Raw genomic sequence first — 11941 nt, 5'->3', positions numbered from 1 at the left:
AACCTGTATGATAAAACCCGTCTCCTGTACTGGATTACTAAGTAACTCTATTGAACAACAGCAACTTTCTTTATCTCAGAATTCATTCAATATGATTAGAGCTGAAATGAAAATTTGATGAGTCAATTGACAGAAACATAATCAGAAACTACTTTGATAATAAATTGTTTCAGTCATTTTTCAAGTAAAAATAGTAAAAAAAAAATCAAATATTATCTAGTTCCAACTTTTAGTTAAACAAAACTATCTATCTATCTATCTATCTATCTATCTATCTATCTATCTATCTATCTATCTATCTATAGTGTTAGTTAGTTTGAAGATAATATAAATAGGGTGAAGGGTGAATAAGTGGATAGTTTCTTTTTCTTTTCTTTTTATTTGACATTGATAAATTCACTGATTCTCAGAGTGATTCTGAACTTTGAAATACATCTGGAAATATAACAAAATTGATATTTGATGTAACAAAACCATCATCAACGCACCTATAACGAGTTATTATAGGTTAAGTATTAATTAAATTATCTTTCAATGAATTGTGTACTAACTAACAATAATAAAAGTATTGACAATCAGTATGTCTCTCAAGAGAACTGCCTCTTAATGTGGAGATTTTAGGCCAAGATAGTAAACGTAGCTCAAATTAGAAATCCATGTCTTGTGTCGATCATATTCTAACTGGCAGCCTGATGAAAGTAAGAATCATTAAAATGTGTTTGTTGTTGTTATTTTGTGTACGCTCGTAATAATGAATTTTATTTTGAAATCTGTGAGCGGAAGTGTGATCTTACATCCTGTCTGGTTTGACACTGGCTGCTCAGTGTGTGTGTGTTTGTCTGTGTGAGAGAGTGTGTGTGTCTGTGTGCGTGTGAACTCGGCTTCCTGCTGCTGCTCGGTGTCCGCACACCGTCCGTCTCGTCAGTGTTGATCGGCTCGCCATGGCGGAAGGACGCAGAGAACAGCCGCCCCATCCCCTCTTCTCCATACCACCGGCCAGCAAGCGACCCTGCCTGCGCCCTGCTCCCCGAGGTCCCGGCCCGGGGCCCGGCCACGGCAGCGGGTTGCACGGCTCCCGGTACCGTTCCCCGGAGTCCCTTCTGGACTGCGCCGCGAAGGCAGTAGCGGAGAAGTGGGCCTTCGAGAGAGTGGAGGAGCGCTTCGAGCGGATCCCGGAGCCCGTCCAGCGCCGCATCGTCTACTGGTCTTTCCCCCGCAACGAAAAGGAAATATGCATGTACTCTTCGTTTCAGTGCCGAGTCGCCGGCGAGGAGGGTCCGTCGGCGGCTACCGGCGGCGCTGGGGCCGCTGGGTCCGGAGCTACGACCGCCGGTGGCGGCGGCGGCGGCGGCGGCGGCGGTGGTGGGGGATCTACAGCCGTTACAACGGCTACCGCGGGGGCAGCCGGAGCGGCGGGCACGGGAGACGGACTGCCATTCCGCCGCGGTATCAGGCTGCTAGAGACCGGCTGTGTGGAAAACGTTTTACAAGTCGGTAAGTGGAATAATTTCAGTTTCACCGAGGCTTTTTCTCTCTCTTTGGCTCAAACACTGGACTGTTTTTCTCGAGTCTCGCCGCCGCCGCCGCTGGATCTAATGGGGGATGATTGATGGAAGTTTTCCCCGCTATCGTGGAAAGTATGCGAAGCGTCTGTTTTCGGCGCAAATTAACCCGCACATGTTTCTGCGTGTGTTTTCAGTCGAGTTGGCTGGTGGGGAAACATTTTCTGTCGAGTTTCGAGCTTTTTTTTTTCTTTTTCTATATCCCGCTTCTCCGCTAGAAAAGAAAAAGGGGAAGCGAGCCGCCTGCTAGCTTAGCCGACCGGCTGCTGTTTAAAAATTAAAGGGCTTCCTATTGTGGCTCTTCATTTCCCCGGGGCTCCGGCTACTGCACCGGGCTTACCTTCACGCTGAAGCCCCGGCTCTCTGTGTGTTGGAGGAGGAGGGAGGACGGGGAGGTGGAGAGAGAGAGGGGGGGGGTTATAAGGAGGAGAAGCCGTGTTTCGGGTTATTATCAGCACCTCTCTCCCTCCGTGGGGCTCCCGGTCGACGGCCGGAGCTGGCCGGAGCCGTAACCCCGGCAGAGAGGCAGGGGAGGCGCGGAGGAGGAGGAGGGCTGACAGACGCGGATATACAAAAGACCCAGCGTTACAGCGTCGGGGCTTTATTGTTATTATTATTTATTTTATTTTTTTTTCAGTTTGTTTGAGCGAAAAGTCGTTTTTACTCAACTCACCGTCGGTTGAGGGTGGCTTAGGCGAGGAACAAAGGCGGTTATTGGGTCTCTTATTATGATTAATCCAACGTTAATCCGAAAAAATCCCCCACAGCTTTTTGTTTATTTGCTGCTGCTGCTGGTCGGACCGGACAAAAGAGCGCAGTCGCTATAAGAAGGTGGAAAACACACGTCGGGAGTGTGTGTGTTGTTGTTTTTTGTCTTTTTTTTTTATTATTAAACCTTCCGCCATAGTAAAGCTGTATATAAGGTTAAATGTCTAGTATTATTATTAGTAGTAGTTCGTTTTGCCCGCAGCCTCTCGGTCGTTTGCAGCACAAAAGGCTTCCAGTTGAAATGATCGATAAGCGTCTCGCATTTCCAGCGCTGCAGAGAGGCTGTTTCCAAACAAAGGGCCATTCCGCAAAGCTCCTTCTCCACTCACTCTCATTAGTTTCATACCCCCCCCCCCCCACCCACCCCCCCTCCACACGGCCGCGAAATGAGCCCAGACATCAGGGAAATTGATGAGATGAAACCGATGGATAGTCAAAAAAAAGAAAGAAAAGAAAACAACAACAACAAAACAGCCTTTTATGGTTCGGGAGGGTTTTTCTAAAGCCATATGGTGTGAGAGTCACTGGAGCTTGTCTGGGGTTTCATGTTGCTCCAATGTATCTGGGGGGGGGGGGGGGGCTGCAAACTGTGGCTGCGTTTCTCTGTGTGACTGCTGTATCTAATTGCATCTCATAAATGCTCATCGATTCCACCCCATAACTAAATGAAATTGGAGACTTATGAATATGAAAGTGAGATTCGTTGCAGTCTGGCGGTGATAACTTTTTTTTTTTGCAAGTTTTTAGTCTGCAGCAGAGAGTTGGTGCATAAGAGCAACGTGCAGCCAGGCGAGTTTTAAAAAGTCAAACTTGTTTTTGACTTTACTTGTTTACTGTTTACGGCCTCAAGGACTTACATTTGTAAAACTAACTACTTTTACCACTTCCTGTCATTACAAACACTTTACACCTTTACCTCTGGTAGTCTGTAAATGCTGCTGTGTGCATCCACAGAGCTCCGTTTGAAACAGTTAGAAAGTCTCTTGCAGTGTTGAATGTGCAATTTGTGATCTAAGAAGCTATAGGTATAAGCTTCAGTTGAAATTTTAATGGTATAAAACAACATACACCCAATAAGCAAGTACTTCCAGTCTTACCTGCCTCACCGGCAAATCGTTTCCAATCTCCCCCAAGGTCAGTCACAGCAGGCAGGGCACATGGTTTTATTTATCTGTCAACAAAACACAAGACGGGCTGAATAGCTGTGTGACATCAAGATAAGATTTGGCTTATTTTTCACTTTGTGGACCATGGGAACCGGTTTCTCGTGGAGGGTTTGCTCACTGACTTATCAGGAGAGCAATTGTTTTGTTTCTTTAATGTTTTTTTCAGAGCTGGATTTAGAGAGGTTGGGCACCCGAGCACGCTCATACACAAAGCCCTCATTAAGGATCGTGTTTCACACCTGTAAAGATTGCTCTCACCTGACATGGCACAACATAATCACCACTTAAAGCACTACTTGTTTTTTTTTAAAGAAAAGCGAGATGGACGTGCCTCGTGAACTCTGTAAGAGGAACCTGCCGGGGAGCGATTGGGAATGAGACCAGGCTGCGTGCTGACACATGCACGTTGATGATGCATGGTTTAAAATATGGCATCTCGGTGGAATTAAAACTTGCATTAAACTTTCGAACCATACGATACACATGCTAACTGTTTATATCGGCTGCCTGTTACATTCATGCACCAAAAGCAAACAACCATTTTTTTTTGTTGTTGTTGCTGGTTTTATCATCTTTGTATTTAGTTCACTTTGCTTGTAGTCGAGGCCGAGTCATGGTCTGTCTGCATCAGCCTCAGGTGGAGGTGCTGTGTTGTTGTTATGCAGCTCTCGTCTCTCTTTGTGACTTTAAAGGAGCTGAAACAGCAGTTTTCCTCTGGCATCCTCAAAGGTTTATAGATATCTGCCAAATATGGGCAAATCAGGCAAATCACGGATTCCCCTCACATCTGATTTAATGAAAAGACAAAGTTACACAACCATGATGCAGCAGAGAGGCCGGAGACGCCGAAGCGGTGAGCTCACGAGCTAGGCTACCAGGAGGATATAGTATTATTACTCACAGCTACCACAAGTCCAGCAGGAGCTCCTGTTCCTGTAAACTCACACTCGTCTTTGGACTCGGTTTCTTCTTTCTGTCCTGTGCTCTGAGGATCCGTGCGCCCAGAGCCAGATCTGGAATTGCTCTTGTTTTTTCAAGCAATTACTAATGGGATCTGGTGCTAGGGAGTTAGGAGGAGGAGGAGGAGGAGGAGGAGGAGTGTGATCTGCTTTTTGGTGCCCGGGTCACAGGAAGTTTAAGACCAGACTAGGAGTGTGTCAGAAGAGGAGGACAACTGTTGCCGGCTGTTGTCACAAAAGTTTAAGCAACACAAAATCAAATGTTTCTTCTTTCTTTTTTTTTCTTCACAGTTGCTTCATTTTCACATCGTCTTTAAAAACAACGGATGAACGCTGGATGTGGTTTTTTCACTGTTGAGCAATAACAAATAACAGAGTGGTTTTGGTAGAAATTGATGATATTTACCATCACAGACGTGTGTGTGTGTGTGTGTGTGTGTGTGTGTGTGTCAGCAGTTACAGGATGAGTTGACTGCGGTTCTCTCAGATGCCCCCCCCCCCCGCCTCCTAAAGGCCGTGTCTGTCGGCCTCTTTTAATAGTCATACTGAGGGACTGAAGGGACGTGAGCTCATCAACGACTCATCGGCCCATGTGTTCATAATAATCTCCAAGCTCCAAGTCATAATTAGAATAATCAAAGCTAAGCGTGCTTGTATTTGTAAACCCCCAACCCCCCCACACCCCTTCGTACACGCCACATACACACACACACGTGCGTGCACTCAGGAGCCCCTTCGCCAGAGCCTTATGAAGTCCTCAGAGAGCGGGAGGAAGGGATATAAGAGGAGGGAGGGAAGAGAGAGAGGGGGGGGGGTTCTTTAGCTTTGAGTCAAGCTTTGGGATTATTGGGTCATGCTTTGTTACCCAGCTGTAGAAAAACCCCTTGTTCACAGAAAGGGGTGTGTGGGAGGGATCTGTGTGTGTGTGTGTGTGTGTGTGTGTGTGTGTGTGTGTGTGTGTGTGTGTGTGTGTTCAAGGCCCTGTCTCAGCGACGTTACATAAAGCTGTAATGGGTCCCTGACGTCTTTTGAAGCACCTGTGACAAAGCGAGGCAGCAAAGTTGAACGGGATTAAAGTGTGTGGGACAGTCAGTCAGTGGCGGGAAACGCTGTGTGTGTGTGTGTGTGTGTGTGTGGGGGGGGCTTCTTTACTCCAAACGTTGGAGGTCCTGAAATGTGCAAAACTGGTCCTTTAATCAGGGCTGCGTGTCAGCACTTTATGTTACTGAGTGAAAAAGGCAAATTACCACAAATTGGAATCAAGTTTTATGTTTCTTTTCCAATATTTTTCTGTGATCAGATCAAAAAATAAGTTCTTGTACGTGTTCTTTGTGTTTGATAATATGTAAGATTGAATCATTTTATCCTCTTTTGTTAAATTCAAACAGAAAAAAGAAAAAAAAACATGTTTATAGTTTTCAAAATAAAGTATTAAAAAGTGTCACGTTTGCACTCGTATCCAAAAATTTCACCACAGCGCTGTGGTTAATTAACGTGAAGTGACTGTCTGATATAGAATAACATACTGTTGGTTTAAACGGTGAAGATGGTTTCCCTTGTAAATGACAAAGAACACAGCAATCGGAAGATCTCCAACCACATCATTTACCAGGGCTGCAACTAACGACCGATTCATTATTGATTAATCTGTCAACTATTAATGAATCATTCAGTTTATAAAATGTGGAATAAAATAGAAATCACACGTTCCCAGAGCCCAAGGTTACATCTTTAATTTGCTTGTTTTTGTTCCCTCCAACCAGCAGTTCAAAGCAGTTAAGTTATTAAGTATGATTTTTGCTGTGTGTGTGTGTGTGTGTGTGTGTGTGTGTGTGTGTGTGTGTGTGTGTGTGTGTGTGTGTTTGTGTGTGTCAGTGGTTAGTCTTGCCAGTATTTCCTCAGATGTAATTTCCTGGCAGAATGGCTGCAGGGTTCCTTGTTGTGGAAAAGCGGGTCCTCTGGTGTAATCTGCTCTTGCGTTTGCCGGAGAGCGTTGCGATGAAAGACAGAAGGAGGTGGTGAGCTCATCCTCACTTGCCTCATCTCCCATCTTTCTCCTGACTCCCAGGACCGAGTCCACCGGCACACCGCTCGCTTCTCGTCTGTCGCTCCACGTCTCCTCTGCTGTCTTTACTTTCCCTTTGTTTTCTTTCTGTATCTGCTTTTCGCTCAGTCATCAACCTATATATGTAACCTCTAATTTTACACACACACACACACACACACACACAGAGACACACACACACACACACACACCCCCTCTCTCTGTTCCTGCAACTAATATCAGTAAGAGATGACTCGCTCTTTAGTCATATTCTGTCTGTAGGCTCCTCCATAGTGGCTGCTGGTTGAGGAAGTGGTTTTGACACGGGGGGGGGGGGGGCGTCGGCAGACCGGCGGCGTCGTTTGTTCCGCTCCTTGATTCCTGTATTCGCACCTTTTTTATACAGAGCAGCGAGGAGGGGAATGAGGACTGGAAGAGGATGTGGACTCTTGTTCTTCTGGGTAGCGGTGAATAACTTCACAGAAGTCAGACCCCCATATGAGCGAGCTAACGCTGTAGCGTAGGAGGGAACACACATGTGTTTTTGCTGTTTTACACCGTTTGCTCTTTGGTCCAGTCTGTGGGTTGGAAACTTCAAATTCCTCCTTGTTTCAGTCTCTTCTTAAAGTTCATTGTTTTGCTTTTGCAGCTCGAACAGCAGACAGGTGACGCTAGCAGCTCACCTGGTGAACACAGTGGAGCATTTAGCAGCTGAACGTCCAGATGTTTCCATCAGGAGTCGGTAGAAAGCAAAAAAATAAGCGTGAACGTACATTTATCATTTATTTATGGAGAGAAACGGAAGGAGGAAAAAGTTTCTCTGTATCTGCTGAATGTGCACGGTTAGCTAACACGCTAGCCAACAGCTTCCTGCGCTGCCCTCGAATGGTTAAACAGTGCGGCTTTAAATTTCTTTTTGTGGCACGAATGTTGTAATTTTACTTCACATACGTTACATTATCATTTATCCTGTTAATGTTTATTAGTGTAATTTAATTCTTGTCTTCTTGTTTTTGTTTTAAAGCACTAAGTAACTTTCTTTAGTAAAGTGCTTCATGAAAAAGTTATTATTATTTAAATGCTCATCATCGCTTTCACATGAAGAAATGGTACACTGTCAACTTTTAAGTGCTTTAACCTTCACTACAGTGGTAATTGTAGCTGGATGCCTGAGCATTAATTCAAAAATGCAGGTTTTTTTTCTCCCCTCCTCTTTAAGTGCATTTGTTCTTGAATATCTATTTATCCATGTATATTCACAGCCGAGCCCATTCTGAGCCGCAGCTTTAGCCACTTAGCACACACAGGCATTCACACACACACACACACACACACACACACACACACACACACACACAGTCTGTCCTCAACCCTTCCCCGGCGCACACAGACAGACAATATTTAATCAGTGTAATTAATTCCATGCCCGCCACACTTGAAAAGAGAAAATCGGTAAAACAAATCGTCCCCGCTCTCTTATTAGCTCTCGGAGAGGCTCGTGAAAGATGAGGCCATTAGGAAGATGCTCTGTTGTTGGATTCATCAAAGGGAGCGGCACCTGTACACATGCATGAGAGAGAGAGAGAGAGAGAGAGAGAGAGAGAGAGAGAGAGAGAGAGAGAGAGAGAGAGAGAGAGAGAGAGAGAGAGAGAGAGAGAGAGAGAGAGAGAGAGAGAGAGAGAGAGAGAGAGAGAGAGAGAGAGAGAGAGAGAGAGGTGATTATATAAAATCATTAATCAGAGGTTGTTGTTAAAGGAGTGCTTCCTCCAGCAGACAGCGAGGCCGCCGTCTGCACGTCACATGTGAGAGACACAAAAGGCGACATGGAAGAGGAATAGGAAAGAGCTGATCCACAGCTTCTGCTCTTGTTTCCTTCTCGTCCGGCGCCGCGGTCGTCCTCTGGGTTTTTCTGTCCACACCCGGTTTCTGATAAACTCGGTCAAGTCCCGCGCCGCTCACGCTGTTCACACATGATCCGTGGTCAAGACGGCTCATCAAAACCAGCAACCACCAAGAAGTGAAAGTTAGACGGCAACAACCCCCCCCCCCCCCCCCCCCCCAACAAAACATAGTGTGACTGTAACCCTGATGCATCCTCATGCTTTGCTACCAACCTCATTACTCTTTAGTTTTAATGAATACGTCTCTGCGGCGGCCGCCATTGTGTTTCGTCTTTATCTCCGTTTGTTTCCTCATACCTGCTGCTTTTAGAAACACGGTGGCTTCCCAGTTGTCGGCGGCGGCGGTTCAGGCTTGGAGAGGGCGTGTGCCGGCAGCAGTTATGTCACTACAGAGGTTTGTATATGTAATAGGCCTCAAGTTAAATTCTTAACTGGAACGGTGGGAACGGCGTGCGTCACCTTCTCCAATCACAGTCACTTTTTCATAACTTCACGGAAGGGAACAACCTGTCCAGGTGCGAGAAACAAAAGCAGGATTTTAACATCTCCCTCTTCGTATAATAACTCCAACGCTCTCCTCCATTAGCGCCACTTTTGAACAATTATTGTGTCTCGCCTCTCTCCCTGTGCGAGCTTTCAGGCCCGCCTGCGAGGTTTGGCCTTTCTCTAACGTCTATAAACACATGGCTGGATGACACTTGTTTCAAGCAGCCTCCTTTTTTTTTTATTTTAATCCATTTATTCTGTTTTCAGCTGACGTTAAGTTTTGACGTACACAGCGTCGCCGCTTTAGCTTTAGAAGAGCAGATGGAAAAGTTTTCTAGATATTATCAGCGTTTCGTTGAAGCAGAAACCAAAAAGAAAAAAGTACAAAAACATCAGCATTAAATTGATGAAAAAGAAGAATTAAAGCCAAAGAGCTTCTCACAACGCTCACGTCTTTATAGACAGCGTCTCTCTTTCTTCTCGCTTCTTCCAGCATTGTTTTCATTCTTCCCCGTGCGTCTCCCTCATGTGCTTTCTGTTACACCTGGCCTCAGGTGTTTCAGACACTGATTTCCAGCCGTGCTGTTTCTACTCTGGCCCTGTTTGCAGTAGCCAGTCTTTCTTTACTGCTCGTACTGTTTGCTCAGCGCCGTCCCTCAACAACAGCCCATTTTCTTGTGTATGAAAGAATGAAAACAGACAAGAGCAAACATTTTTTTGTGTCCTGTTTTCACAGCTTCCTGTCCTGTGAGTCAGTGCGCGTGTTTTCCTCCACCTTTACTGCCGTTACCTTGGGTGGAGGGTGAACAATTTATCAGCCGAGATCAATCGTGGCCTCGTCCTTTTTTTAGCTTTTGAAGCAGACAACCTGTTGTATTCAGTTATTGCACTGTTCCACACCTGTCTTTTATTGGCTTTGTGTGTGTGTGTGTGTGTGTGTGTGTGTGTGTGTGTGTGTGTGTGTGTGTGTGTAGGAGTGCCTGTTTTCCATGGTTGTTGTACACATTTGGCCCCTGTCTGCATCTCGGAGAGAGGCCGGACTTGAAAGAGAAGGCAGACCGGACTATTATGTCCTTGTTTGGTTGTAATTGCCTAACAAATGTTGGGGCAGAAAGGAGAGAAATGGACAGACATGAAGGAGAAAGGTGGTGGCGGCGGCGGGGGGGGGGGGTAGTTATTTGAAATGCAAAACAGACCCAAATCAAACTCTTGTCTTATGATCACGTTGTGTTAGCCTCATGAGCACCACGGCTCTCTATGCAACCTCTTCATGTAATATAATCTCATAACCCACACAAGATTAAGTGACGTATTTCCATAAAAATAAAAAGCGAGCCCCGGGGCCTGGAACACGGCAGGAGGGGAAATCCAGGATGACTTCAGTGGGGGAGGAAGGCAGTGACAGGTAGCATTGTTTTAAAAAAGAAATCTCTTGGGGGGGGGGGGGGGGGGGGGGGGGTTGGACTATTTGTAGACGATGTGATTCTTTAGGTGGATTTGGACATGGACCGTAAGACGGTTTCACGAGCCGCACGACACATGAAGAAGTTGACTTGAACTTGAAGAAGCAGCGTTTTCTTTCCACCTCAGACTAAAACTTCCCACAAATCCCCTTTCCTTCCTTTTTAAAAGCATAACCCGAGTTCTTCTCTGTGGTGCTATTGATTACTTGATGGTTGGATAAAAACCCAATCAAGCACAACTCTCCTTCAAAGGGGGTGTATGCGTGTTTTAGAGGAGTTTTAGAGGAGCTCTGAAAACTTAAAGCGATGGTTAGCCTGTTAACGTGAGACTTACTGGCTGTGGATCCAACCAGCACGTGGGGCCAGCTACAACACATTTACCCATTTAATCAATAATACTGTGATGTACTGATCCTAATATTATCGGATCAGTGATGGATATCAGTCCTTCACAGAACAAACCTCTAAATCTAACATTTGTCTCGTCTTTCACATGTTATTTCCTGTACTAATAATTCTCGCTGTGTTGCTAAAGGTTTGTTGACAGGCTAAAGTTGAGAACATGGGACAGTATTTGAAAAGGTTTTGACATTTGCTGTTTTGCTTGTTAGCTTAGCCTAGCCTAAAGACTGGAAGCAAGGCTGTCTGAAGTCTGCCTACCGACAACACGGTGAAAAAACATTAGTATAACGCTAATTAGAAACAACCAGAGATGCTGGTAGAAACAATTCTTTTTAAAACTTGGGACAGAGCTAGCATAACTAAGCTAACTGACTGCTAATTGCAGCATTTTAGCCGGCACACACAATGTTAACTCACAACAGAAAGTGAGAGTGTGTTCAGTATAATAATTTTTTTATTTGCCTCTGCCCAACACACTTCCTGTCTGTGTTAGTGTGTGTGCTATAAGAGCAGATACAGAGGCTAAAGCCTCGGGAACTTTGGATTTGATAACTGGTTGAACTTCCTGCGGCAGCAATCACCTCAAAGAAGCTCTTTCAGTAGCTGCTGATCACAGGTCGTCCGAAGGCGGCGAAGCCCCCAAATCATGATGCTCCCTCCACCGTGCTTCACCTTTGAGATGATGTTTTCACGATGTTCCTCCACAAACAATTCAACCGTAGTTTCATTATTCCCAGTAGTTTAGAGTTTATATACAGTGTGCACGGTAGACTCAAGGACAGAGATGTCAACCGGCTCCACTGACTTCCTTAAGCTTTTACCTGTCACCGAGGTTCTTACGTTACGTTACGGAGCATCTGCGTCGAGCCTTTGAAGTCGTCTTAGCGGGACGCCACAGAACTAAATCATCTCCGTTTATAGACGGGTTGTCTCGACTGTGGACGGATGGATGTTTAAACTCTGCGAGATGACTCTGTAATTCTCTCCAGCTTTGTGCTGGATGGAAGTAATTCCAAAGGGTTCACTTACTCTTTCTTACCACTGACCACGACCAGTTGTTGGGGGGGGGGGGGGGGGGGGGGGGCTGCAGCGTGAATACGAAACACAGCGCTATGTATGGCGGCAGATGGAAAGCAGCCACTTTAAAAGAACCTTAAAATAAGTGATTTTCTTCTCTACTTTCACATCTG

General features: G+C 45.5%; 1 protein-coding gene across 1 annotated transcript in view; it reads left to right on the top strand.

The window, feature by feature from the left end:
• Nucleotides 1-616: 616 nt before the first annotated feature.
• The window catches only part of zswim5 (zinc finger, SWIM-type containing 5), a 66864-nt gene continuing 55539 nt past the window's right edge, over nt 617-11941 (top strand). Inside the window, exon 1 of the mRNA XM_056390859.1 lies at nt 617-1494. Within this exon, the coding sequence (XP_056246834.1) occupies nt 942-1494 (553 nt within the window). The 5' untranslated portion in view covers nt 617-941. The remainder of the gene's footprint in view (nt 1495-11941) is intronic.

This window comes from Seriola aureovittata, chromosome 12 (assembly GCF_021018895.1).
Source record: "Seriola aureovittata isolate HTS-2021-v1 ecotype China chromosome 12, ASM2101889v1, whole genome shotgun sequence".
Lineage (NCBI taxonomy): Eukaryota > Metazoa > Chordata > Actinopteri > Carangiformes > Carangidae > Seriola > Seriola aureovittata.
This window is presented reverse-complemented; position numbering and strand designations above follow the sequence as displayed.